Source organism: Cygnus olor, chromosome 28 (assembly GCF_009769625.2).
Source record: "Cygnus olor isolate bCygOlo1 chromosome 28, bCygOlo1.pri.v2, whole genome shotgun sequence".
NCBI classification, from domain to species: domain Eukaryota; kingdom Metazoa; phylum Chordata; class Aves; order Anseriformes; family Anatidae; genus Cygnus; species Cygnus olor.
The window spans coordinates 2237395-2263149 of NC_049196.1; the positions used below are offsets into that span (position 1 = coordinate 2237395).

The 25755-nt window shown below is 57.9% G+C and overlaps 11 protein-coding genes and 1 pseudogene across 11 annotated transcripts; 6 read left to right on the forward strand and 6 right to left on the reverse strand.

Annotated features, from left to right (window-relative positions):
• The first annotated feature begins 504 nt into the window (after positions 1-504).
• LOC121060925 (claw keratin-like) lies at positions 505-1393 on the forward strand. The gene is made up of 2 exons (XM_040539111.1): positions 505-528; positions 625-1393. Exon 2 carries the CDS (start codon positions 646-648, stop codon positions 1078-1080), a length of 435 nt encoding a protein of 144 aa, XP_040395045.1. The 5' UTR covers positions 505-528; positions 625-645; the 3' UTR covers positions 1081-1393.
• Positions 1394-3094: 1701 nt separating this feature from the next.
• LOC121060926 lies at positions 3095-3832 on the reverse strand (annotated as a pseudogene).
• Positions 3833-4793: 961 nt separating this feature from the next.
• Positions 4794-5678, forward strand: LOC121060927 (claw keratin-like). The gene is made up of 2 exons (XM_040539113.1): positions 4794-4811; positions 4910-5678. Exon 2 carries the CDS (start codon positions 4931-4933, stop codon positions 5363-5365), a length of 435 nt encoding a protein of 144 aa, XP_040395047.1. The 5' UTR covers positions 4794-4811; positions 4910-4930; the 3' UTR covers positions 5366-5678.
• A 1701-nt stretch (positions 5679-7379) lies between these two features.
• Positions 7380-8116, reverse strand: LOC121060929 (claw keratin-like). Its single transcript, XM_040539115.1, has 2 exons — positions 8074-8116; positions 7380-7974 (listed from the first exon to the last, which is right to left on the reverse strand). The coding sequence occupies exon 2, from the start codon at positions 7951-7953 to the stop codon at positions 7519-7521; it is 435 nt and encodes a 144-aa protein (XP_040395049.1). The 5' UTR covers positions 7954-7974; positions 8074-8116; the 3' UTR covers positions 7380-7518.
• Positions 8117-9077: 961 nt separating this feature from the next.
• On the forward strand, positions 9078-9946 carry LOC121060928 (claw keratin-like). The gene is made up of 2 exons (XM_040539114.1): positions 9078-9095; positions 9194-9946. The coding sequence occupies exon 2, from the start codon at positions 9215-9217 to the stop codon at positions 9647-9649; it is 435 nt and encodes a 144-aa protein (XP_040395048.1). The 5' UTR covers positions 9078-9095; positions 9194-9214; the 3' UTR covers positions 9650-9946.
• Positions 9947-11662: 1716 nt separating this feature from the next.
• On the reverse strand, positions 11663-12399 carry LOC121060930 (claw keratin-like). Its single transcript, XM_040539116.1, has 2 exons — positions 12357-12399; positions 11663-12257 (listed from the first exon to the last, which is right to left on the reverse strand). The coding sequence occupies exon 2, from the start codon at positions 12234-12236 to the stop codon at positions 11802-11804; it is 435 nt and encodes a 144-aa protein (XP_040395050.1). The 5' UTR covers positions 12237-12257; positions 12357-12399; the 3' UTR covers positions 11663-11801.
• Positions 12400-13289: 890 nt separating this feature from the next.
• LOC121060932 (claw keratin-like) lies at positions 13290-14245 on the forward strand. The gene is made up of 2 exons (XM_040539118.1): positions 13290-13378; positions 13477-14245. The coding sequence occupies exon 2, from the start codon at positions 13498-13500 to the stop codon at positions 13930-13932; it is 435 nt and encodes a 144-aa protein (XP_040395052.1). The 5' UTR covers positions 13290-13378; positions 13477-13497; the 3' UTR covers positions 13933-14245.
• Positions 14246-15751: 1506 nt separating this feature from the next.
• LOC121060933 (claw keratin-like) lies at positions 15752-16621 on the reverse strand. Its single transcript, XM_040539120.1, has one exon. The coding sequence runs from the start codon at positions 16482-16484 to the stop codon at positions 16086-16088; it is 399 nt and encodes a 132-aa protein (XP_040395054.1). The 5' UTR covers positions 16485-16621; the 3' UTR covers positions 15752-16085.
• A 1124-nt stretch (positions 16622-17745) lies between these two features.
• LOC121060931 (claw keratin-like) lies at positions 17746-18493 on the forward strand. The gene has a single exon (XM_040539117.1). The coding sequence runs from the start codon at positions 17746-17748 to the stop codon at positions 18178-18180; it is 435 nt and encodes a 144-aa protein (XP_040395051.1). The 3' UTR covers positions 18181-18493.
• A 1505-nt stretch (positions 18494-19998) lies between these two features.
• Positions 19999-20868, reverse strand: LOC121060934 (claw keratin-like). Its single transcript, XM_040539121.1, has one exon. It carries the CDS (start codon positions 20729-20731, stop codon positions 20333-20335), a length of 399 nt encoding a protein of 132 aa, XP_040395055.1. The 5' UTR covers positions 20732-20868; the 3' UTR covers positions 19999-20332.
• Positions 20869-21784: 916 nt separating this feature from the next.
• LOC121060935 (claw keratin-like) lies at positions 21785-22740 on the forward strand. Its single transcript, XM_040539122.1, has 2 exons — positions 21785-21873; positions 21972-22740. The coding sequence occupies exon 2, from the start codon at positions 21993-21995 to the stop codon at positions 22425-22427; it is 435 nt and encodes a 144-aa protein (XP_040395056.1). The 5' UTR covers positions 21785-21873; positions 21972-21992; the 3' UTR covers positions 22428-22740.
• Positions 22741-24246: 1506 nt separating this feature from the next.
• Positions 24247-24979, reverse strand: LOC121060948 (claw keratin-like). Its single transcript, XM_040539135.1, has one exon. It carries the CDS (start codon positions 24977-24979, stop codon positions 24581-24583), a length of 399 nt encoding a protein of 132 aa, XP_040395069.1. The 3' UTR covers positions 24247-24580.
• Positions 24980-25755: the final 776 nt, after the last annotated feature.

Consider the following 25755-nt stretch of genomic DNA (forward strand, 5'->3'; position numbering starts at 1 on the left):
CCCAAACATTCACCATCACCCTGTACAGGGAAGGGCTGCAAGGCACTCAGGTGGGAGTTTAGGAGCATCCCTAACCATTGCCCTTTTCCCTGCCCCATGGGACACGTGCTACTCCTTGCTCTCCAATTCACCTGAAGGCCAAGCAAAGAGCTGTGGCTGTGTTGGCATTGTGGGTGAAGCCCAATCCGCCTGGGGGATTAAGAATTCATTGGGGTTTATTGGTGCCATGAGGTCAGCTTTGCAGAAGCTGGTCTTTCATGCAGATGAGAGCCACGGTCTGTTCCTCCCATCACCTCCCTGTTTCCCAGGACACGTTTGAGCCTCCATGTCCCCAGTGGGGAGGGATATAATTGCTTTGCACCTCCACATATGTCATGATTCATGCTGGCTTAAATGCATGAGTATCTGAGGCTTCCACCACCGCCCCCTGCCTGATGTTGCAGGCTGTCTGGGACAGGTATAAAAGGGTTGAGGGCTTTGCAGCCCTCTATCCTGCTTCCTCCACTTGTCTCTAAACAGATCACCTGGGTAAGTCCTGCTCTTGGAGGCTTCTCGCGGCTCTCTCCCTGCCTCCATCAGTAAAGCCTCTCCCCAGATCCTTGCCTAACTCACTGCCCTTTGCAGTACTCCTTGCCTGCGTGGAAGATGTCCTGCTCCAGCCTGTGTGCCCCTGTGTGTGGGGTGGCCGCCCCGGCCCCAGTGGCTGACAGCGCCAACGAGCCCTGCGTGCGGCAGTGCCCCGACTCCACCGTGGTGATCCAACCCCCGGCCACGGTGCTCACCTTGCCTGGGCCCATCCTCAGCTCCTTCCCGCAGCATGCCGTGGTCGGCTCGGCGGGAATCCCGGGTGTGGCAGGGGGCTTCGGCGGCACTTTTGGAGGCCGTGGTGGCTTTGGGGGCTATGGAGGCCTTGGGGGTTATGGCGGCCTTTTGGGCTATGGAGGCCTTGGTGGTTATGGAGGCCTTGGAGGCTATGGAGGCCTTGGAGGCTATGGGGGCTATGGAGCATTTGGGAGCTGCGGATATGGTGGCTGGCGTCGGGGCCTCAGGTACATCAGTGGCAGCTGTGGGCCCTGCTAAGCCCACCTCTGCCTCCAACCTCTGACAAAGGAGAGCTCCAGAACTGCCCTGGTATGTCCCGACATGACACCAGCAGGAAGGGCTCCCATTCATCTTCACTGGCCTCCAGAGCTTGGAGGCCTCGTGCCTGCATGGGGCGCAGCTCTGACTTTTACCTGCCCCGCTTGAGATTCTCTTCAGGACTTGCTGCCCCGTGATACGCAGCCTAGCGCCTTCCTCCTGTTCCTGCGGTGTGATTGCTGGTCACCTCCTCTCTGCCTTTTGCAAGGAGTTGGTGGATGCCCCTGCCCAGGGCCTCCCTTTTTGCCATCTTCCTGCTATGCTGGACCTTCAATAAAAGCTCTGTTGCACCACATTCTCGACCCAAGGTATTTCTTCATCCTTCTTCTTCCAGACTTCCCCCAAAACTCAGAGCCAGGGCAGTGGGGCTGCTGGCTGCACTCCTGGCTTTGCTACTGGGGCCTTTGGGCCACTGGGGCAGGGCATTACGACTGATGATCAGAGTCCCCAGTGGGTCTTGTAGCGGACAGCCCCCTGAACCTCCTCCCTTCTCTCAGCGGGAAGAGTGGCAACGCATACCCAATCCTACTTTGAGAACATGACAGAGAAACAGACGTCTTGCACAGCCACCACAGCATGTTTGACCTCTTTATATTGCCTTTTCTGTGGTCACCCGTGGAGGTCTGGGGAGACAGAGAGACGGCCACTGCATGGTCAGAGCTGCTGCCACCTGCTGACTGTGCTCATGTGCCCAGCTGCAACTGGTGGCACTGGGAAGGGGTGAAGGAGACACAACCAAGTCTGCCCAAGGTTCCCCTCACATCATTTACCCATTGCAGCCATCCAGAGCCAGGGGGCACAAAGGCCTTGAGTAGGAGGTGGGTGTCCGTACCCTCCTCATGTCCTTTCCTTTCCCAAACATCTACTCATCATGTGATCCTGGCTCTGCACAGTGGTCTTTGTTGGAGACGGTTCCTGCCAGGGAAATCAAGAAGAGCAGTCGAGCAGTATGTTGGTCACTCCTGGGGGCTCAGGAGAACGTGCATCACCCGTAATTGTCAAGACAGGGGAAGGGGAAAACGTCTGTGAACTGTCAGAGCAGCTACAGCTTTCCTCCACCACCTGCGCAGAAGTTTGTGTGTCTCCTCTTGTGCTTGAGGACATCTTTTCCATTTCTGCCCATCCACACCACTCCCCAGGCCCCAGTGCAAGGACCCCCAGCCAACCACTGGGTCCTGCCACCAGTGGCATCGCCTGCATGCTGGGTGAGGGCAGAGTGGTGGGAGGCAGCAGTCGTGCCTCATCACAGCTGTTGTGGCCAGGTGTTCTGGGGGCCTGGCCATGCAGGTCGCTTTGTGTGCTGGTGTGTGAGGAAGGGCAGCCATGGCCTGGCAGCATGTCTGCAGTATGGGACTGTGTGGAGCACTGCTGTCCTACGTGGGCAGAGCTCTGTCCACCAGCTCTGGGCAGACAAGCTGGAGAATCATGGAAGAGTTTCTGGCCCAGTGGTGGGGAAAGACGTGCAAGTGCTCCATGGAGATGTGGGAGGAAGAGGAGGGAAACCGGAGGGGCTGCAGGAAAGGCTGGTGGGTGGACCTCCACCTCCTTCCTCTGTCCTGTGGCCTCCCAGTTGACTCTAACCACACCTTTGCCCTTGGGGAGGCTGTGGCGACCCTCTTGTAATGGCTGTGCTGCGCAGGGCATTTGGAGGAGGTGAGGGAGTGCCTGCAGGGCCCCTGAGGACTCCCCGGTGGCAGCTCCCCAGCCTCACAGAAAGAAGCAAACAGAGGAAGGGTCACAGAAAAGACAGGGTCAAGAATGAAGTGCAACAGAGTTTTTATTTCAGGTCCAGGGGAGCAGGGAGATGGCAGAAAGGCAGCTCCTGACTCCTTGCAGAAGGCAGAGCGTTGGTGAGCAGCAGCAATGCCACAGGAGGCGTCCGTTGCATGGGTGCATCGTCATGGGGCAGCAAGTCCTGTAGAGAAGCTCAAGCAGGGAGGAGAAGGATAGAGGTGGGCCCCATGAAGGCATTAGGCCTCCATGCTCTGGAGACCAGTGATGATAAAGGGGAGCCTTCCTGATGGTGTCATGTCATGACATTCCGGGGCAGCTCTGGAGCTCTCCTTCGTCAGGGGCTTGAGCCAGTAGTGGGCTTAGCAGGGCCCACAGCTGCCACTGAGGTACCTGAGGCCCCGACGCCAGCCGCCATACCCACAGCTCCCAAACGCTCCATAGCCCCCCATAGCCTCCAAGGCCCCCATAGCCTCCAAGGCCTCCATAACCACCAAGGCCTCCATAGCCTCCAAGGCCTCCATAACCACCAAGGCCTCCATAGCCCCCAAAGCCACCACGGCCTCCAAAAGTGCCGCCGAAGCCCCCTGCCACACCCGGGACTCCTGCCGAGCCGACCACGGCATGCTGCGGGAAGGAGCTGAGGATGGGTCCAGGCAAGGTGAGCACCGTGGCCGGGGGCTGGATCACCACGGTGGAGTCGGGGCACTGCCGCACGCAGGGCTCGTTGAAGCTGTCAGCCACTGGGGCCGGGGCAGCCACCCCACACACAGGGGCACACAGGCTGGAGCAGGACATCTTCCACGCAGGCAAGGAGTACTGCAAAGGGCAGGCAGAGTTAGGCAAGGGTCTGGGGAGAGGCTGTACTGATGGAGTCAGGGAGAGAGCCGCGAGAAGCCTCCAAGAGCACGACTTACCCAGGTGATCTGTTTAGAGACAAGTGGAGGAAGCAGGATAGAGGGCTGCAAAGCCCTCAGCCCTTTTATATCTGTCTCAGACAGCCTGCGGCATTGAACAGAGTTGGAAGCCCCAGATATTCATGCAATAAAACTGAAACCCTTCATGACACACGTGGAGACGTGGGGCAATTTTATCCCTCCCCATTGAGGACACTGAGGCTCAAACATGCGCAGGGGAGCAGGGATGTGATGGGAGGAACAAGCTGTGACACATAACTTCTTGAAAGGCCAGCTGCTACTGAAGCTGACCTCACGGCACCAATAAACCCCAATGAATTCTTAATCCCCCAGGCGGATTGGGCTTCACCCACAATGCCAACACAGCCACAGCTCTTTGCTTGGCCTTCAGGTGAATTGGAGAGCAAGGAGTAGCCCTTTTCCCACAGAGCATGGAGAAGGGCAATGGTTAGGGATGCTCCTAAACTCCGACCTGAGTGCCTTGCAGCCCTTGCCTGTACAGGGTGATGGTGAATGTTTGGGAGCTTTTGCAAGTGGGTAGGATGGCTTCATCCCTTTACCCAAACTTCCACCACCTCTGTTTACCAGCACATAAAACGGAGGTAATGGCAGGCGTGTTGGCTGTGCACAGGGTTGCAAAGCACATCTTCTGCCAATTGCCCGTGACTCTTCCACATAGAAAATGTTTGGGATTAGGAAGAAATCAGGGTTTATTGGTGTTTCAGGTCAGCTTCAGCAGTGTCTGGCCTTTGATGTAGTTGAATGTCACAGTTTGTCACTCCCATCACCTCCCTGCTCCGCAGGGCAAGTCTGAGCCACAGTGTCCCTGATGGGGAGGGATATAATTGCTCCACATCTCCAAGTGTGTCATGATTTGTGCTGGCTTTATTGCATGAATATCTGAGGCTTCCACCACCGCCCCCTGCCTGATGTTGCAGGCTGTCTGGGACAGGTATAAAAGGGTTGAGGGCTTTGCAGCCTTCTATCCTGCTTCCTCCGCTTGTCTCTAAACAGATCACCTGGGTAAGTCGTGCTCTTGGAGGCTTCTCGCGGCTCTCTCCCTGACCCCATCAATACAGCCTCTCCCCAGACCCTTGCCTAACTCTGCCTGCCCTTTGCAGTACTCCTTGCCTGCGTGGAAGATGTCCTGCTCCAGCCTGTGTGCCCCTGTGTGTGGGGTGGCCGCCCCGGCCCCAGTGGCTGACAGCGCCAACGAGCCCTGCGTGCGGCAGTGCCCCGACTCCACCGTGGTGATCCAGCCCCCGGCCACGGTGCTCACCTTGCCCGGGCCCATCCTCAGCTCCTTCCCGCAGCACGCCGTAGTCGGCTCGGCGGGAATCCCGGGTGTGGCAGGGGGCTTCGGTGGCACTTTTGGAGGCCGTGGTGGATTTGGGGGCTATGGAGGCCTTGGGGGTTATGGCGGCCTTTTGGGCTATGGAGGCCTTGGTGGTTATGGAGGCCTTGGAGGCTATGGAGGCCTTGGAGGCTATGGGGGCTATGGAGCATTTGGGAGCTGCGGATACGGTGGCTGGCGTCGGGGCCTCAGGTACCTCAGTGGCAACTGCGGGCCCTGCTAAGCCCACCTCTGCCTCCAACCTCTGACAAAGGAGAGCTCCAGAACTGCCCTGGTATGTCCCGACATGACACCAGCAGGAAGGGCTCCCATTCATCTTCACTGGCCTCCAGAGCTTGGAGGCCTCGTGCCTGCATGGGGCGCAGCTCTGACTTTTACCTGCCCCGCTTGAGATTCTCTTCAGGACTTGCTGCCCCGTGATACGCAGCCTAGCGCCTTCCTCCTGTTCCTGCGGTGTGATTGCTGGTCACCTCCTCTCTGCCTTTTGCAAGGAGTTGGTGGATGCCCCTGCCCAGGGCCTCCCTTTTTGCCATCTTCCTGCTATGCGGGACCTTCAATAAAAGCTCTGTTGCACCACATTCTCGACCCAAGGTATTTCTTCATCCTTCTTCTTCCAGACTTCCCCCAAAACTCAGAGCCAGGGCAGTGGGGCTGCTGGCTGCACTCCTGGCTTTGCTACTGGGGCCTTTGGGCCCCTGGGGCAGGGCATTACGACTGAAGATCAGAGTCCCCAGTGGGTCTTGTAGCGGACAGCCCCCTGAACCTCCTCCCTTCTCTCAGCGGGAAGAATGGCAACGCATACCCAATCCTACTTTGAGAACATGACAGAGAAACAGACGTCTTGCACAGCCACCACAGCATGTTTGACCTCTTTATATTGCCTTTTCTGTGGTCACCCGTGGAGGTCTGGGGAGACAGAGAGACGGCCACTGCATGGTCAGAGCTGCTGCCACCTGCTGACTGTGCTCATGTGCCCAGCTGCAACTGGTGGCACTGGGAGGGGGTGAAGGAGACACAACCAAGTCTGCCCAAGGTTCCCCTCACATCATTTACCCATTGCAGCCATCCAGAGCCAGGGGGCACAAAGGCCTTGAGTAGGAGGTGGGTGTCCGTACCCTCCTCACGTCCTTTCCTTTCCCAAACATCTACTCATCATGTGATCCTGGCTCTGCACAGTGGTCTTTGTTGGAGACGGTTCCTGCCAGGGAAATCAAGAAGAGCAGTCGAGCAGTATGTTGGTCACTCCTGGGGGCTCAGGAGAACGTGCATCACCCGTAATTGTCAAGACAGGGGAAGGGGAAAACGTCTGTGAACTGTCAGAGCAGCTACAGCTTTCCTCCACCACCTGCGCAGAAGTTTGTGTGTCTCCTCTTGTGCTTGAGGACATCTTTTCCATTTCTGCCCATCCACACCACTCCCCAGGCCCCAGTGCTACGACCCCCAGCCAACCACTGGGTCCTGCCACCAGTGGCATCGCCTGCATGCTGGGTGAGGGCAGAGTGGTGGGAGGCAGCAGTCGTGCCTCATCACAGCTGTTGTGGCCAGGTGTTCTGGGGGCCTAGCCATGCCGGTCGCTTTGTGTGCTGGTGTGTGAGGAAGGGCAGCCATGGCCTGGCAGCATGTCTGCAGTATGGGACTGTGTGGAGCACTGCTGTCCTACGTGGGCAGAGCTCTGTCCACCAGCTCTGGGCAGACAAGCTGGAGAATCATGGAAGAGTTTCTGGCCCAGTGGTGGGGAAAGACGTGCAAGTGCTCCATGGAGATGTGGGAGGAAGAGGAGGGAAACCGGAGGGGCTGCAGGAAAGGCTGGTGGGTGGACCTCCACCTCCTTCCTCTGTCCTGTGGCCTCCCAGTTGACTCTAACCACACCTTTGCCCTTGGGGAGGCTGTGGCGACCCTCTTGTAATGGCTGTGCTGCGCAGGGCATTTGGAGGAGGTGAGGGAGTGCCTGCAGGGCCCCTGAGGACTCCCCGGTGGCAGCTCCCCAGCCTCACAGAAAGAAGCAAACAGAGGAAGGGTCACAGAAAAGACAGGGTCAAGAATGAAGTGCAACAGAGTTTTTATTTCAGGTCCAGGGGAGCAGGGAGATGGCAGAAAGGCAGCTCCTGACTCCTTGCAGAAGGCAGAGCGTTGGTGAGCAGCAGCAATGCCACAGGAGGCGTCCGTTGCATGGGTGCATCGTCATGGGGCAGCAAGTCCTGTAGAGAAGCTCAAGCAGGGAGGAGAAGGATAGAGGTGGGCCCCATGAAGGCATTAGGCCTCCATGCTCTGGAGACCAGTGATGATAAAGGGGAGCCTTCCTGATGGTGTCATGTCATGACATTCCGGGGCAGCTCTGGAGCTCTCCTTCGTCAGGGGCTTGAGCCAGTAGTGGGCTTAGCAGGGCCCACAGCTGCCACTGAGGTACCTGAGGCCCCGACGCCAGCCGCCATACCCACAGCTCCCAAACGCTCCATAGCCCCCATAGCCTCCAAGGCCCCCATAGCCTCCAAGGCCTCCATAACCACCAAGGCCTCCATAGCCTCCAAGGCCTCCATAACCACCAAGGCCTCCATAGCCCCCAAAGCCACCACGGCCTCCAAAAGTGCCGCCGAAGCCCCCTGCCACACCCGGGACTCCTGCCGAGCCGACCACGGCATGCTGTGGGAAGGAGCTGAGGATGGGCCCAGGCAAGGTGAGCACCGTGGCCGGGGGCTGGATCACCACGGTGGAGTCGGGGCACTGCCGCACGCAGGGCTCGTTGAAGCTGTCAGCCACTGGGGCCGGGGCAGCCACCCCACACACAGGGGCACACAGGCTGGAGCAGGACATCTTCCACGCAGGCAAGGAGTACTGCAAAGGGCAGGCAGAGTTAGGCAAGGGTCTGGGGAGAGGCTGTACTGATGGAGTCAGGGAGAGAGCTGCGAGAAGCCTCCAAGAGCACGACTTACCCAGGTGATCTGTTTAGAGACAAGTGGAGGAAGCAGGATAGAGGGCTGCAAAGCCCTCAGCCCTTTTATATCTGTCTCAGACAGCCTGCGGCATTGAACAGAGTTGGAAGCCCCGGATATTCATGCAATAAAACTGAAACCCTTCATGACACACGTGGAGACGTGGGGCAATTTTATCCCTCCCCATTGAGGACACTGAGGCTCAAACATGCGCAGGGGAGCAGGGATGTGATGGGAGGAACAAGCCGTGACACATAACTTCTTGAAAGGCCAGCTGCTACTGAAGCTGACCTCACGGCACCAATAAACCCCAATGAATTCTTAATCCCCCAGGCGGATTGGGCTTCACCCACAATGCCAACACAGCCACAGCTCTTTGCTTGGCCTTCAGGTGAATTGGAGAGCAAGGAGTAGCACATGTCCCATGGGGCAGGGAAAAGGGCAATGGTTAGGGATGCTCCTAAACTCCGACCTGAGTGCCTTGCAGCCCTTGCCTGTACAGGGTGATGGTGAATGTTTGGAAGCTTCTGCAAGTGGGTGGGATGGCTTCATCCCTTTACCCAAACTTCCACCACCTCTGTTTACCAGCACATAAAACGGAGGTAATGGCAGGCGTGCTGGCTGTGCACAGGGTTGCAAAGCACATCTTCTGCCAATTGCCCGTGACTCTTCCACATAGAAAATGTTTGGGATTAGGAAGAAATCAGGGTTTATTGGTGTTTCAGGTCAGCTTCAGCAGTGTCTGGCCTTTGATGTAGTTGAATGTCACGGTTTGTCACTCCCATCACCTCCCTGCTCCGCAGGGCAAGTCTGAGCCACAGTGTCCCTGATGGGGAGGGATATAATTGCTCCACATCTCCAAGTGTGTCATGATTTGTGCTGGCTTTATTGCATGAATATCTGAGGCTTCCACCACCGCCCCCTGCCTGATGTTGCAGGCTGTCTGGGACAGGTATAAAAGGGTTGAGGGCTTTGCAGCCTTCTATCCTGCTTCCTCCGCTTGTCTCTAAACAGATCACCTGGGTAAGTCGTGCTCTTGGAGGCTTCTCGCGGCTCTCTCCCTGACCCCATCAATACAGCCTCTCCCCAGACCCTTGCCTAACTCTGCCTGCCCTTTGCAGTACTCCTTGCCTGCGTGGAAGATGTCCTGCTCCAGCCTGTGTGCCCCTGTGTGTGGGGTGGCCGCCCCGGCCCCAGTGGCTGACAGCGCCAACGAGCCCTGCGTGCGGCAGTGCCCCGACTCCACCGTGGTGATCCAGCCCCCGGCCACGGTGCTCACCTTGCCCGGGCCCATCCTCAGCTCCTTCCCGCAGCACGCCGTAGTCGGCTCGGCGGGAATCCCGGGTGTGGCAGGGGGCTTCGGTGGCACTTTTGGAGGCCGTGGTGGATTTGGGGGCTATGGAGGCCTTGGGGGTTATGGCGGCCTTTTGGGCTATGGAGGCCTTGGTGGTTATGGAGGCCTTGGAGGCTATGGAGGCCTTGGAGGCTATGGGGGCTATGGAGCATTTGGGAGCTGCGGATACGGTGGCTGGCGTCGGGGCCTCAGGTACCTCAGTGGCAACTGCGGGCCCTGCTAAGCCCACCTCTGCCTCCAACCTCTGACAAAGGAGAGCTCCAGAACTGCCCTGGTATGTCCCGACATGACACCAGCAGGAAGGGCTCCCATTCATCTTCACTGGCCTCCAGAGCTTGGAGGCCTCGTGCCTGCATGGGGCGCAGCTCTGACTTTTACCTGCCCCGCTTGAGATTCTCTTCAGGACTTGCTGCCCCGTGATACGCAGCCTAGCGCCTTCCTCCTGTTCCTGCGGTGTGATTGCTGGTCACCTCCTCTCTGCCTTTTGCAAGGAGTTGGTGGATGCCCCTGCCCAGGGCCTCCCTTTTGCCATCTTCCTGCTATGCGGGACCTTCAATAAAAGCTCTGTTGCACCACATTCTCGACCCAAGGTATTTCTTCATCCTTCTTCTTCCAGACTTCCCCCAAAACTCAGAGCCAGGGCAGTGGGGCTGCTGGCTGCACTCCTGGCTTTGCTACTGGGGCCTTTGGGCCCCTGGGGCAGGGCATTACGACTGAAGATCAGAGTCCCCAGTGGGTCTTGTAGCGGACAGCCCCCTGAACCTCCTCCCTTCTCTCAGCGGGAAGAATGGCAACGCATACCCAATCCTACTTTGAGAACATGACAGAGGAACAGACGTCTTGCACAGCCACCACAGCATGTTTGACCTCTTTATATTGCCTTTTCTGTGGTCACCCGTGGAGGTCTGGGGAGACAGAGAGACGGCCACTGCATGGTCAGAGCTGCTGCCACCTGCTGACTGTGCTCATGTGCCCAGCTGCAACTGGTGGCACTGGGAGGGGGTGAAGGAGACACAACCAAGTCTGCCCAAGGTTCCCCTCACATCATTTACCCATTGCAGCCATCCAGAGCCAGGGGGCACAAAGGCCTTGAGTAGGAGGTGGGTGTCCGTACCCTCCTCATGTCCTTTCCTTTCCCAAACATCTACTCATCATGTGATCCTGGCTCTGCACAGTGGTCTTTGTTGGAGACGGTTCCTGCCAGGGAAATCAAGAAGAGCAGTCGAGCAGTATGTTGGTCACTCCTGGGGGCTCAGGAGAACGTGCATCACCCGTAATTGTCAAGACAGGGGAAGGGGAAAACGTCTGTGAACTGTCAGAGCAGCTACAGCTTTCCTCCACCACCTGCGCAGAAGTTTGTGTGTCTCCTCTTGTGCTTGAGGACATCTTTTCCATTTCTGCCCATCCACACCACTCCCCAGGCCCCAGTGCAAGGACCCCCAGCCAACCACTGGGTCCTGCCACCAGTGGCATCGCCTGCATGCTGGGTGAGGGCAGAGTGGTGGGAGGCAGCAGTCGTGCCTCATCACAGCTGTTGTGGCCAGGTGTTCTGGGGGCCTAGCCATGCCGGTCGCTTTGTGTGCTGGTGTGTGAGGAAGGGCAGCCATGGCCTGGCAGCATGTCTGCAGTATGGGACTGTGTGGAGCACTGCTGTCCTACGTGGGCAGAGCTCTGTCCACCAGCTCTGGGCAGACAAGCTGGAGAATCATGGAAGAGTTTCTGGCCCAGTGGTGGGGAAAGACGTGCAAGTGCTCCATGGAGATGTGGGAGGAAGAGGAGGGAAACCGGAGGGGCTGCAGGAAAGGCTGGTGGGTGGACCTCCACCTCCTTCCTCTGTCCTGTGGCCTCCCAGTTGACTCTAACCACACCTTTGCCCTTGGGGAGGCTGTGGCGACCCTCTTGTAATGGCTGTGCTGCGCAGGGCATTTGGAGGAGGTGAGGGAGTGCCTGCAGGGCCCCTGAGGACTCCCCGGTGGCAGCTCCCCAGCCTCACAGAAAGAAGCAAACAGAGGAAGGGTCACAGAAAAGACAGGGTCAAGAATGAAGTGCAACAGAGTTTTTATTTCAGGTCCAGGGGAGCAGGGAGATGGCAGAAAGGCAGCTCCTGACTCCTTGCAGAAGGCAGAGCGTTGGTGAGCAGCAGCAATGCCACAGGAGGCGTCCGTTGCATGGGTGCATCGTCATGGGGCAGCAAGTCCTGTAGAGAAGCTCAAGCAGGGAGGAGAAGGATAGAGGTGGGCCCCATGAAGGCATTAGGCCTCCATGCTCTGGAGACCAGTGATGATAAAGGGGAGCCTTCCTGATGGTGTCATGTCATGACATTCCGGGGCAGCTCTGGAGCTCTCCTTCGTCAGGGGCTTGAGCCAGTAGTGGGCTTAGCAGGGCCCACAGCTGCCACTGAGGTACCTGAGGCCCCGACGCCAGCCGCCATACCCACAGCTCCCAAACGCTCCATAGCCCCCATAGCCTCCAAGGCCCCCATAGCCTCCAAGGCCTCCATAACCACCAAGGCCTCCATAGCCTCCAAGGCCTCCATAACCACCAAGGCCTCCATAGCCCCCAAAGCCACCACGGCCTCCAAAAGTGCCGCCGAAGCCCCCTGCCACACCCGGGACTCCTGCCGAGCCGACCACGGCATGCTGTGGGAAGGAGCTGAGGATGGGCCCAGGCAAGGTGAGCACCGTGGCCGGGGGCTGGATCACCACGGTGGAGTCGGGGCACTGCCGCACGCAGGGCTCGTTGAAGCTGTCAGCCACTGGGGCCGGGGCAGCCACCCCACACACAGGGGCACACAGGCTGGAGCAGGACATCTTCCACGCAGGCAAGGAGTACTGCAAAGGGCAGGCAGAGTTAGGCAAGGGTCTGGGGAGAGGCTGTACTGATGGAGTCAGGGAGAGAGCTGCGAGAAGCCTCCAAGAGCACGACTTACCCAGGTGATCTGTTTAGAGACAAGTGGAGGAAGCAGGATAGAGGGCTGCAAAGCCCTCAGCCCTTTTATATCTGTCTCAGACAGCCTGCGGCATTGAACAGAGTTGGAAGCCCCAGATATTCATGCAATAAAACTGAAACCCTTCATGACACACGTGGAGACGTGGGGCAATTTTATCCCTCCCCATTGAGGACACTGAGGCTCAAACATGCGCAGGGGAGCAGGGATGTGGTGGGAGGAACAAGCTGTGACACATAACTTCTTGAAAGGCCAGCTGCTACTGAAGCTGACCTCACGGCACCAATAAACCCCAATGAATTCTTAATCCCCCAGGCGGATTGGGCTTCACCCACAATGCCAACACAGCCACAGCTCTTTGCTTGGCCTTCAGGTGAATTGGAGAGCAAGGAGTAGCCCTTTTTCCACAGAGCATGGAGAAGGGCAATGGTTAGGGATGCTCCTGAACTCCCACCCAAGTGTCTTGCAGCCCTTGCCTGTACAGGGTGATGGTGAATGTTTGGGAGCTTTTGCAAGTGGGTGGGATGGCTTCATCCCTTTACCCAAACTTCCACCACCTCTGTTTACCAGCACATAAAACGGAGGTAATGGCAGGCGTGCTGGCTGTGCACAGGGTTGCAAAGCACATCTTCTGCCAATTGCCCGTGACTCTTCCACATAGAAAATGTTTGGGATTAGGAAGAAATCAGGGTTTATTGGTGTTTCAGGTCAGCTTCAGCAGTGTCTGGCCTTTGATGTAGTTGAATGTCACGGTTTGTCACTCCCATCACCTCCCTGCTCCGCAGGGCAAGTCTGAGCCACAGTGTCCCTGATGGGGAGGGATATAATTGCTCCACATCTCCAAGTGTGTCATGATTTGTGCTGGCTTTATTGCATGAATATCTGAGGCTTCCACCACCGCCCCCTGCCTGATGTTGCAGGCTGTCTGGGACAGGTATAAAAGGGCTGAGGGCTTTGCAGCCCTCTATCCTGCTTCCTCCACTTGTCTCTAAACAGATCACCTGGGTAAGTCGTGCTCTTGGAGGCTTCTCGCGGCTCTCTCCCTGACCCCATCAATACAGCCTCTCCCCAGACCCTTGCCTAACTCTGCCTGCCCTTTGCAGTACTCCTTGCCTGCGTGGAAGATGTCCTGCTCCAGCCTGTGTGCCCCTGTGTGTGGGGTGGCCGCCCCGGCCCCAGTGGCTGACAGCGCCAACGAGCCCTGCGTGCGGCAGTGCCCCGACTCCACCGTGGTGATCCAGCCCCCGGCCACGGTGCTCACCTTGCCCGGGCCCATCCTCAGCTCCTTCCCACAGCACGCCGTAGTCGGCTCGGCGGGAATCCCGGGTGTGGCAGGGGGCTTCGGTGGCACTTTTGGAGGCCGTGGTGGCTTTGGGGGCTATGGAGGCCTTGGGGGTTATGGCGGCCTTTTGGGCTATGGAGGCCTTGGTGGTTATGGAGGCCTTGGAGGCTATGGAGGCCTTGGAGGCTATGGGGGCTATGGAGCATTTGGGAGCTGCGGATACGGTGGCTGGCGTCGGGGCCTCAGGTACCTCAGTGGCAACTGCGGGCCCTGCTAAGCCCACCTCTGCCTCCAACCTCTGACAAAGGAGAGCTCCAGAACTGCCCTGGTATGTCCCGACATGACACCAGCAGGAAGGGCTCCCATTCGTCTTCACTGGCCTCCAGAGCTTGGAGGCCTCGTGCCTGCATGGGGCGCAGCTCTGACTTTTACCTGCCCCGCTTGAGATTCTCTTCAGGACTTGCTGCCCCGTGATACGCAGCCTAGCGCCTTCCTCCTGTTCCTGCGGTGTGATTGCTGGTCACCTCCTCTCTGCCTTTTGCAAGGAGTTGGTGGATGCCCCTGCCCAGGGCCTCCCTTTTTGCCATCTTCCTGCTATGCGGGACCTTCAATAAAAGCTCTGTTGCACCACATTCTCGACCCAAGGTATTTCTTCATCCTTCTTCTTCCAGACTTCCCCCAAAACTCAGAGCCAGGGCAGTGGGGCTGCTGGCTGCACTCCTGGCTTTGCTACTGGGGCCTTTGGGCCACTGGGGCAGGGCATTACGACTGAAGATCAGAGTCCCCAGTGGGTCTTGTAGCGGACAGCCCCCTGAACCTCCTCCCTTCTCTCAGCGGGAAGAATGGCAACGCATACCCAATCCTACTTTGAGAACATGACAGAGAAACAGACGTCTTGCACAGCCACCACAGCATGTTTGACCTCTTTATATTGCCTTTTCTGTGGTCACCCGTGGAGGTCTGGGGAGACAGAGAGACGGCCACTGCATGGTCAGAGCTGCTGCCACTTGCTGACTGTGCTCATGTGCCCAGCTGCAACTGGTGGCACTGGGAAGGGGTGAAGGAGACACAACCAAGTCTGCCCAAGGTTCCCCTCACATCATTTACCCATTGCAGCCATCCAGAGCCAGGGGGCACAAAGGCCTTGAGTAGGAGGTGGGTGTCCGTACCCTCCTCACGTCCCTTCCTTTCCCAAACATCTACTCATCATGTGATCCTGGCTCTGCACAGTGGTCTTTGTTGGAGACGGTTCCTGCCAGGGAAATCAAGAAGAGCAGTCGAGCAGCATGTTGGTCACTCCTGGGGGCTCAGGAGAACATGCATCACCCGTAATTGTGAAGACAGAGGAATGGGAAAACGTCTGTGAACTGTCAGAGCAGCTACAGCTTTCCTCCACCTCTTGCGCAGAACTTTGTGTGTCTCCTCTTGTGCTTGAGGACATCTTTTCCATTTCTGCCCATCCACACCACTTCCCAGGTTCCAGTGCTACAACCCCCAGCCAACCACTGGGTGCTGCCTCACATAGCATCCCCTGCATGCTGGGTGAGGGCAGAGTGGTGGGAGGCAGCAGTCGTGCCTCATCACAGCTGTTGTGGCCAGGTGTTCTGGGGGCCTGGCCATGCAGGTCGCTTTGTGTGCTGGTGTGTGAGGAAGGGCAGCCATGGCCTGGCAGCATGTCTGCAGTATGGGACTGTGTGGAGCACTGCTGTCCTGCGTGGGCAGAGCACTGTCCACCAGCTCTGGGCGGACAAGCTGGAGAGTCATGGAAGAGTTTCTGGCCCAGTGGTGGGGAAAGACGTGCAAGTGCTCCATGGAGATGTGGGAGGAAGAGGAGGGAAACCGGAGGGGCTGCAGGAAAGGCTGGTGGGTGGACCTCCACCTCCTTCCTCTGTCCTGTGGCCTCCCAGTTGACTCTAACCACACCTTTGCCCTTGGGGAGGCTGTGGCGACCTTCTTGTAATGGCTGTGCTGCGCAGGGCATTTGGAGGAGGTGAGGGAGTGCCTGCAGGGCCCCTGAGGACTCCCCGGTGGCAGCTCCCCAGCCTCACAGAAAGAAGCAAACAGAGGAAGGGTCACAGAAAAGACAGGGTCAAGAATGAAGTGCAACAGAGTTTTTATTTCAGGTCCAGGGGAGCAGGGAGATGGCAGAAAGGCAGCTCCTGACTCCTTGCAGAAGGCAGAGCGTTGGTGAGCAGCAGCAATGCCACAGGAGGCGTCCGTTGCATGGGTGCATCGTCATGGGGCAGCAAGTCCTGTAGAGAAGCTCAAGCAGGGAGGAGAAGGACAGAGGTGGGCCCCATGAAGGCATTAGGCCTCCATGCTCTGGAGACCAGTGATGATAAAGGGGAGCCTTCCTGATGGTGTCATGTCATGACATTCCGGGGCAGCTCTGGAGCTCTCCTTCGTCAGGGGCTTGAGCCAGTAGTGGGCTTAGCAGGGCCCACAGCTGCCACTGAGGTACCTGAGGCCCCGACGCCAGCCGCCATACCCACAGCTCCCAAACGCTCCATAGCCCCCATAGCCTCCAAGGCCCCCATAGCCTCCAAGGCCTCCATAACCACCAAGGCCTCCATAGCCCCCAAAGCCACCACGGCCTCCAAAAGTGCCACCGAAGCCCCCTGCCACACCCGGGACTCCTGCCGAGCCGACCACGGCATGCTGCGGGAAGGAGCTGAGGATGGGCCCGGGCAAGGTGAGCACCGTGGCCGGGGGCTGGATCACCACAGTGGAGTCGGGGCACTGCCGCACGCAGGGCTCGTTGAAGCTGTCAGCCACTGGGGCTGGGGCAGCCACCCCACACACAGGGGCACACAGGCTGGAGCAGGACATCTTCCACGCAGGCAAGGAGTACTGCAAAGGGCAGGCAGAGTTAGGCAAGGGTCTGGGGAGAGGCTGTACTGATGGAGTCAGGGAGAGAGCCGCGAGAAGCCTCCAAGAGCACGACTTACCCAGGTGATCTGTTTAGAGACAAGTGGAGGAAGCAGGATAGAGGGCTGCAAAGCCCTCAGCCCTTTTATATCTGTCTCAGACAGCCTGCGGCATTGAACAGAGTTGGAAGCCCCAGATATTCATGCAATAAAACTGAAACCCTTCATGACACACGTGGAGACGTGGGGCAATTTTATCCCTCCCCATTGAGGACACTGAGGCTCAAACATGCGCAGGGGAGCAGGGATGTGATGGGAGGAACAAGCTGTGACACATAACTTCTTGAAAGGCCAGCTGCTACTGAAGCTGACCTCACGGCACCAATAAACCCCAATGAATTCTTAATCCCCCAGGCGGATTGGGCTTCACCCACAATGCCAACACAGCCACAGCTCTTTGCTTGGCCTTCAGGTGAATTGGAGAGCAAGGAGTAGCCCTTTTTCCACAGAGCATGGAGAAGGGCAATGGTTAGGGATGCTCCTGAACTCCCACCCAAGTGTCTTGCAGCCCTTGCCTGTACAGGGTGATGGTGAATGTTTGGAAGCTTCTGCAAGTGGGTGGGATGGCTTCATCCCTTTACCCAAACTTCCACCACCTCTGTTTACCAGCACATAAAACGGAGGTAATGGCAGGCGTGCTGGCTGTGCACAGGGTTGCAAAGCACATCTTCTGCCAATTGCCCGTGACTCTTCCACATAGAAAATGTTTGGGATTAGGAAGAAATCAGGGTTTATTGGTGTTTCAGGTCAGCTTCAGCAGTGTCTGGCCTTTGATGTAGTTGAATGTCACGGTTTGTCACTCCCATCACCTCCCTGCTCCGCAGGGCAAGTCTGAGCCACAGTGTCCCTGATGGGGAGGGATATAATTGCTCCACATCTCCAAGTGTGTCATGATTTGTGCTGGCTTTATTGCATGAATATCTGAGGCTTCCACCACCGCCCCCTGCCTGATGTTGCAGGCTGTCTGGGACAGGTATAAAAGGGCTGAGGGCTTTGCAGCCCTCTATCCTGCTTCCTCCACTTGTCTCTAAACAGATCACCTGGGTAAGTCGTGCTCTTGGAGGCTTCTCGCGGCTCTCTCCCTGACCCCATCAATACAGCCTCTCCCCAGACCCTTGCCTAACTCTGCCTGCCCTTTGCAGTACTCCTTGCCTGCGTGGAAGATGTCCTGCTCCAGCCTGTGTGCCCCTGTGTGTGGGGTGGCCGCCCCGGCCCCAGTGGCTGACAGCGCCAACGAGCCCTGTGTGCGGCAGTGCCCCGACTCCACCGTGGTGATCCAGCCCCCGGCCACGGTGCTCACCTTGCCCGGGCCGATCCTCAGCTCCTTCCCACAGCACGCCGTAGTCGGCTCGGCGGGAATCCCGGGTGTGGCAGGGGGCTTCGGTGGCACTTTTGGAGGCCGTGGTGGCTTTGGGGGCTATGGAGGCCTTGGGGGTTATGGCGGCCTTTTGGGCTATGGAGGCCTTGGTGGTTATGGAGGCCTTGGAGGCTATGGAGGCCTTGGAGGCTATGGGGGCTATGGAGCATTTGGGAGCTGCGGATACGGTGGCTGGCGTCGGGGCCTCAGGTACCTCAGTGGCAACTGCGGGCCCTGCTAAGCCCACCTCTGCCTCCAACCTCTGACAAAGGAGAGCTCCAGAACTGCCCTGGTATGTCCCGACATGACACCAGCAGGAAGGGCTCCCATTCATCTTCACTGGCCTCCAGAGCTTGGAGGCCTCGTGCCTGCATGGGGCGCAGCTCTGACTTTTACCTGCCCCGCTTGAGATTCTCTTCAGGACTTGCTGCCCCGTGATACGCAGCCTAGCGCCTTCCTCCTGTTCCTGCGGTGTGATTGCTGGTCACCTCCTCTCTGCCTTTTGCAAGGAGTTGGTGGATGCCCCTGCCCAGGGCCTCCCTTTTTGCCATCTTCCTGCTATGCGGGACCTTCAATAAAGCTCTGTTGCACCACATTCTCGACCCAAGGTATTTCTTCATCCTTCTTCTTCCAGACTTCCCCCAAAACTCAGAGCCAGGGCAGTGGGGCTGCTGGCTGCACTCCTGGCTTTGCTACTGGGGCCTTTGGGCCACTGGGGCAGGGCATTACGACTGAAGATCAGAGTCCCCAGTGGGTCTTGTAGCAGACAGCCCCCTGAACCTCCTCCCTTCTCTCAGCGGGAAGAATGGCAACGCATACCCAATCCTACTTTGAGAACATGACAGAGAAACAGACGTCTTGCACAGCCACCACAGCATGTTTGACCTCTTTATATTGCCTTTTCTGTGGTCACCCGTGGAGGTCTGGGGAGACAGAGAGACGGCCACTGCATGGTCAGAGCTGCTGCCACCTGCTGACTGTGCTCATGTGCCCAGCTGCAACTGGTGGCACTGGGAAGGGGTGAAGGAGACACAACCAAGTCTGCCCAAGGTTCCCCTCACATCATTTACCCATTGCAGCCATCCAGAGCCAGGGGGCACAAAGGCCTTGAGTAGGAGGTGGGTGTCCGTACCCTCCTCACGTCCCTTCCTTTCCCAAACATCTACTCATCATGTGATCCTGGCTCTGCACAGTGGTCTTTGTTGGAGACGGTTCCTGCCAGGGAAATCAAGAAGAGCAGTCGAGCAGCATGTTGGTCACTCCTGGGGGCTCAGGAGAACATGCATCACCCGTAATTGTGAAGACAGAGGAATGGGAAAACGTCTGTGAACTGTCAGAGCAGCTACAGCTTTCCTCCACCTCTTGCGCAGAACTTTGTGTGTCTCCTCTTGTGCTTGAGGACATCTTTTCCATTTCTGCCCATCCACACCACTTCCCAGGTTCCAGTGCTACAACCCCCAGCCAACCACTGGGTGCTGCCTCACATAGCATCCCCTGCATGCTGGGTGAGGGCAGAGTGGTGGGAGGCAGCAGTCGTGCCTCATCACAGCTGTTGTGGCCAGGTGTTCTGGGGGCCTGGCCATGCAGGTCGCTTTGTGTGCTGGTGTGTGAGGAAGGGCAGCCATGGCCTGGCAGCATGTCTGCAGTATGGGACTGTGTGGAGCACTGCTGTCCTACGTGGGCAGAGCACTGTCCACCAGCTCTGGGCGGACAAGCTGGAGACTCATGGAAGAGTTTCTGGCCCAGTGGTGGGGAAAGACGTGCAAGTGCTCCATGGAGATGTGGGAGGAAGAGGAGGGAAACCGGAGGGGCTGCAGGAAAGGCTGGTGGGTGGACCTCCACCTCCTTCCTCTGTCCTGTGGCCTCCCAGTTGACTCTAACCACACCTTTGCCCTTGGGGAGGCTGTGGCGACCTTCTTGTAATGGCTGTGCTGCGCAGGGCATTTGGAGGAGGTGAGGGAGTGCCTGCAGGGCCCCTGAGGACTCCCCGGTGGCAGCTCCCCAGCCTCACAGAAAGAAGCAAACAGAGGAAGGGTCACAGAAAAGACAGGGTCAAGAATGAAGTGCAACAGAGTTTTTATTTCAGGTCCAGGGGAGCAGGGAGATGGCAGAAAGGCAGCTCCTGACTCCTTGCAGAAGGCAGAGCGTTGGTGAGCAGCAGCAATGCCACAGGAGGCGTCCGTTGCATGGGTGCATCGTCATGGGGCAGCAAGTCCTGTAGAGAAGCTCAAGCAGGGAGGAGAAGGACAGAGGTGGGCCCCATGAAGGCATTAGGCCTCCATGCTCTGGAGACCAGTGATGATAAAGGGGAGCCTTCCTGATGGTGTCATGTCATGACATTCCGGGGCAGCTCTGGAGCTCTCCTTCGTCAGGGGCTTGAGCCAGTAGTGGGCTTAGCAGGGCCCACAGCTGCCACTGAGGTACCTGAGGCCCCGACGCCAGCCGCCATACCCACAGCTCCCAAACGCTCCATAGCCCCCATAGCCTCCAAGGCCCCCATAGCCTCCAAGGCCTCCATAACCACCAAGGCCTCCATAGCCCCCAAAGCCACCACGGCCTCCAAAAGTGCCACCGAAGCCCCCTGCCACACCCGGGACTCCTGCCGAGCCGACCACGGCATGCTGTGGGAAGGAGCTGAGGGTGGGCCCGGGCAAGGTGAGCACCGTGGCCGGGGGCTGGATCACCACAGTGGAGTCGGGGCACTGCCGCACGCAGGGCTCGTTGAAGCTGTCAGCCACTGGGGCTGGGGCAGCCACCCCACACACAGGGGCACACAGGCTGGAGCAGGACATCTTCCACGCAGGCAAGGAGTACTGCAAAGGGCAGGCAGAGTTAGGCAAGGGTCTGGGGAGAGGCTGTACTGAAGGAGTCAGGGAGAGAGCCGCGAGAAGCCTCCAAGAGCACGACTTACCCAGGTGATCTGTTTAGAGACAAGTGGAGGAAGCAGGATAGAGGGCTGCAAAGCCCTCAGCCCTTTTATATCTGTCTCAGACAGCCTGCGGCATTGAACAGAGTTGGAAGCCCCAGATATTCATGCAATAAAACTGAAACCCTTCATGACACACGTGGAGACGTGGGGCAATTTTATCCCTCCCCATTGAGGACACTGAGGCTCAAACATGCGCAGGGGAGCAGGGATGTGATGGGAGGAACAAGCTGTGACACATAACTTCTTGAAAGGCCAGCTGCTACTGAAGCTGACCTCACGGCACCAATAAACCCCAATGAATTCTTAATCCCCCAGGCGGATTGGGCTTCACCCACAATGCCAACACAGCCACAGCTCTTTGCTTGGCCTTCAGGTGAATTGGAGAGCAAGGAGTAGCCCTTTTTCCACAGAGCATGGAGAAGGGCAATGGTTAGGGATGCTCCTGAACTCCCACCCAAGTGTCTTGCAGCCCTTGCCTGTACAGGGTGATGGTGAATGTTTGGAAGCTTCTGCAAGTGGGTGGGATGGCTTCATCCCTTTACCCAAACTTCCACCACCTCTGTTTACCAGCACATAAAACGGAGGTAATGGCAGGCGTGCTGGCTGTGCACAGGGTTGCAAAGCACATCTTCTGCCAATTGCCCGTGACTCTTCCACATAGAAAATGTTTGGGATTAGGAAGAAATCAGGGTTTATTGGTGTTTCAGGTCAGCTTCAGCAGTGTCTGGCCTTTGATGTAGTTGAATGTCACGGTTTGTCACTCCCATCACCTCCCTGCTCCGCAGGGCAAGTCTGAGCCACAGTGTCCCTGATGGGGAGGGATATAATTGCTCCACATCTCCAAGTGTGTCATGATTTGTGCTGGCTTTATTGCATGAATATCTGAGGCTTCCACCACCGCCCCCTGCCTGATGTTGCAGGCTGTCTGGGACAGGTATAAAAGGGCTGAGGGCTTTGCAGCCCTCTATCCTGCTTCCTCCACTTGTCTCTAAACAGATCACCTGGGTAAGTCGTGCTCTTGGAGGCTTCTCGCGGCTCTCTCCCTGACCCCATCAATACAGCCTCTCCCCAGACCCTTGCCTAACTCTGCCTGCCCTTTGCAGTACTCCTTGCCTGCGTGGAAGATGTCCTGCTCCAGCCTGTGTGCCCCTGTGTGTGGGGTGGCCGCCCCGGCCCCAGTGGCTGACAGCGCCAACGAGCCCTGCGTGCGGCAGTGCCCCGACTCCACCGTGGTGATCCAGCCCCCGGCCACGGTGCTCACCTTGCCCGGGCCCATCCTCAGCTCCTTCCCACAGCACGCCGTAGTCGGCTCGGCGGGAATCCCGGGTGTGGCAGGGGGCTTCGGTGGCACTTTTGGAGGCCGTGGTGGCTTTGGGGGCTATGGAGGCCTTGGGGGTTATGGCGGCCTTTTGGGCTATGGAGGCCTTGGTGGTTATGGAGGCCTTGGAGGCTATGGAGGCCTTGGAGGCTATGGGGGCTATGGAGCATTTGGGAGCTGCGGATACGGTGGCTGGCGTCGGGGCCTCAGGTACCTCAGTGGCAACTGCGGGCCCTGCTAAGCCCACCTCTGCCTCCAACCTCTGACAAAGGAGAGCTCCAGAACTGCCCTGGTATGTCCCGACATGACACCAGCAGGAAGGGCTCCCATTCATCTTCACTGGCCTCCAGAGCTTGGAGGCCTCGTGCCTGCATGGGGCGCAGCTCTGACTTTTACCTGCCCCGCTTGAGATTCTCTTCAGGACTTGCTGCCCCGTGATACGCAGCCTAGCGCCTTCCTCCTGTTCCTGCGGTGTGATTGCTGGTCACCTCCTCTCTGCCTTTTGCAAGGAGTTGGTGGATGCCCCTGCCCAGGGCCTCCCTTTTTGCCATCTTCCTGCTATGCGGGACCTTCAATAAAAGCTCTGTTGCACCACATTCTCGACCCAAGGTATTTCTTCATCCTTCTTCTTCCAGACTTCCCCCAAAACTCAGAGCCAGGGCAGTGGGGCTGCTGGCTGCACTCCTGGCTTTGCTACTGGGGCCTTTGGGCCACTGGGGCAGGGCATTACGACTGAAGATCAGAGTCCCCAGTGGGTCTTGTAGCGGACAGCCCCCTGAACCTCCTCCCTTCTCTCAGCGGGAAGAATGGCAACGCATACCCAATCCTACTTTGAGAACATGACAGAGAAACAGACGTCTTGCACAGCCACCACAGCATGTTTGACCTCTTTATATTGCCTTTTCTGTGGTCACCCGTGGAGGTCTGGGGAGACAGAGAGACGGCCACTGCATGGTCAGAGCTGCTGCCACCTGCTGACTGTGCTCATGTGCCCAGCTGCAACTGGTGGCACTGGGAAGGGGTGAAGGAGACACAACCAAGTCTGCCCAAGGTTCCCCTCACATCATTTACCCATTGCAGCCATCCAGAGCCAGGGGGCACAAAGGCCTTGAGTAGGAGGTGGGTGTCCGTACCCTCCTCACGTCCCTTCCTTTCCCAAACATCTACTCATCATGTGATCCTGGCTCTGCACAGTGGTCTTTGTTGGAGACGGTTCCTGCCAGGGAAATCAAGAAGAGCAGTCGAGCAGCATGTTGGTCACTCCTGGGGGCTCAGGAGAACATGCATCACCCGTAATTGTGAAGACAGAGGAATGGGAAAACGTCTGTGAACTGTCAGAGCAGCTACAGCTTTCCTCCACCTCTTGCGCAGAACTTTGTGTGTCTCCTCTTGTGCTTGAGGACATCTTTTCCATTTCTGCCCATCCACACCACTTCCCAGGTTCCAGTGCTACAACCCCCAGCCAACCACTGGGTGCTGCCTCACATAGCATCCCCTGCATGCTGGGTGAGGGCAGAGTGGTGGGAGGCAGCAGTCGTGCCTCATCACAGCTGTTGTGGCCAGGTGTTCTGGGGGCCTGGCCATGCAGGTCGCTTTGTGTGCTGGTGTGTGAGGAAGGGCAGCCATGGCCTGGCAGCATGTCTGCAGTATGGGACTGTGTGGAGCACTGCTGTCCTACGTGGGCAGAGCACTGTCCACCAGCTCTGGGCGGACAAGCTGGAGACTCATGGAAGAGTTTCTGGCCCAGTGGTGGGGAAAGACGTGCAAGTGCTCCATGGAGATGTGGGAGGAAGAGGAGGGAAACCGGAGGGGCTGCAGGAAAGGCTGGTGGGTGGACCTCCACCTCCTTCCTCTGTCCTGTGGCCTCCCAGTTGACTCTAACCACACCTTTGCCCTTGGGGAGGCTGTGGCGACCTTCTTGTAATGGCTGTGCTGCGCAGGGCATTTGGAGGAGGTGAGGGAGTGCCTGCAGGGCCCCTGAGGACTCCCCGGTGGCAGCTCCCCAGCCTCACAGAAAGAAGCAAACAGAGGAAGGGTCACAGAAAAGACAGGGTCAAGAATGAAGTGCAACAGAGTTTTTATTTCAGGTCCAGGGGAGCAGGGAGATGGCAGAAAGGCAGCTCCTGACTCCTTGCAGAAGGCAGAGCGTTGGTGAGCAGCAGCAATGCCACAGGAGGCGTCCGTTGCATGGGTGCATCGTCATGGGGCAGCAAGTCCTGTAGAGAAGCTCAAGCAGGGAGGAGAAGGACAGAGGTGGGCCCCATGAAGGCATTAGGCCTCCATGCTCTGGAGACCAGTGATGATAAAGGGGAGCCTTCCTGATGGTGTCATGTCATGACATTCCGGGGCAGCTCTGGAGCTCTCCTTCGTCAGGGGCTTGAGCCAGTAGTGGGCTTAGCAGGGCCCACAGCTGCCACTGAGGTACCTGAGGCCCCGACGCCAGCCGCCATACCCACAGCTCCCAAACGCTCCATAGCCCCCATAGCCTCCAAGGCCCCCATAGCCTCCAAGGCCTCCATAACCACCAAGGCCTCCATAGCCCCCAAAGCCACCACGGCCTCCAAAAGTGCCACCGAAGCCCCCTGCCACACCCGGGACTCCTGCCGAGCCGACCACGGCATGCTGTGGGAAGGAGCTGAGGGTGGGCCCAGGCAAGGTGAGCACCGTGGCCGGGGGCTGGATCACCACAGTGGAGTCGGGGCACTGCCGCACGCAGGGCTCGTTGAAGCTGTCAGCCACTGGGGCTGGGGCAGCCACCCCACACACAGGGGCACACAGGCTGGAGCAGGACATCTTCCACGCAGGCAAGGAGTACTGCAAAGGGCAGGCAGAGTTAGGCAAGGGTCTGGGGAGAGGCTGTACTGATGGAGTCAGGGAGAGAGCCGCGAGAAGCCTCCAAGAGCAGGACTTACCCAGGTGATCTGTTTAGAGACAAGTGGAGGAAGCAGGATAGAGGGCTGCAAAGCCCTCAGCCCTTTTATATCTGTCTCAGACAGCCTGCGGCATTGAACAGAGTTGGAAGCCCCAGATATTCATGCAATAAAACTGAAACCCTTCATGACACACGTGGAGACGTGGGGCAATTTTATCCCTCCCCATTGAGGACACTGAGGCTCAAACATGCGCAGGGGAGCAGGGATGTGATGGGAGGAACAAGCCGTGACACATAACTTCTTGAAAGGCCAGCTGCTACTGAAGCTGACTTCACGGCACCAATAAACCCCAATGAATTCTTAATCCCCCAGGCGGATTGGGCTTCACCCACAATGCCAACACAGCCACAGCTCTTTGCTTGGCCTTCAGGTGAATTGGAGAGCAAGGAGTAGCACATGTCCCATGGGGCAGGGAAAAGGGCAATGGTTAGGGATGCTCCTAAACTCCGACCTGAGTGCCTTGCAGCCCTTCCCTGTACAGGGTGATGGTGAATGTTTGGAAGCTTCTGCAAGTGGGTGGGATGGCTTCATCCCTTTACCCAAACTTCCACCACCTCTGTTTACCAGCACATAAAACGGAGGTAATGGCAGGCGTGCTGGCTGTGCACAGGGTTGCAAAGCACATCTTCTGCCAAT

Bases quoted from the DNA above. Each gene is read 5' to 3' on its own strand.
- LOC121060925 (XM_040539111.1), top strand. From the start codon at position 646: ATGTCCTGCTCCAGCCTGTGTGCCCCTGTGTGTGGGGTGGCCGCCCCG.
- LOC121060927 (XM_040539113.1), top strand. From the start codon at position 4,931: ATGTCCTGCTCCAGCCTGTGTGCCCCTGTGTGTGGGGTGGCCGCCCCG.
- LOC121060929 (XM_040539115.1), bottom strand. From the start codon at position 7,953: ATGTCCTGCTCCAGCCTGTGTGCCCCTGTGTGTGGGGTGGCTGCCCCG.
- LOC121060928 (XM_040539114.1), top strand. From the start codon at position 9,215: ATGTCCTGCTCCAGCCTGTGTGCCCCTGTGTGTGGGGTGGCCGCCCCG.
- LOC121060930 (XM_040539116.1), bottom strand. From the start codon at position 12,236: ATGTCCTGCTCCAGCCTGTGTGCCCCTGTGTGTGGGGTGGCTGCCCCG.
- LOC121060932 (XM_040539118.1), top strand. From the start codon at position 13,498: ATGTCCTGCTCCAGCCTGTGTGCCCCTGTGTGTGGGGTGGCCGCCCCG.
- LOC121060933 (XM_040539120.1), bottom strand. From the start codon at position 16,484: ATGTCCTGCTCCAGCCTGTGTGCCCCTGTGTGTGGGGTGGCTGCCCCA.
- LOC121060931 (XM_040539117.1), top strand. From the start codon at position 17,746: ATGTCCTGCTCCAGCCTGTGTGCCCCTGTGTGTGGGGTGGCCGCCCCG.
- LOC121060934 (XM_040539121.1), bottom strand. From the start codon at position 20,731: ATGTCCTGCTCCAGCCTGTGTGCCCCTGTGTGTGGGGTGGCTGCCCCA.
- LOC121060935 (XM_040539122.1), top strand. From the start codon at position 21,993: ATGTCCTGCTCCAGCCTGTGTGCCCCTGTGTGTGGGGTGGCCGCCCCG.
- LOC121060948 (XM_040539135.1), bottom strand. From the start codon at position 24,979: ATGTCCTGCTCCAGCCTGTGTGCCCCTGTGTGTGGGGTGGCTGCCCCA.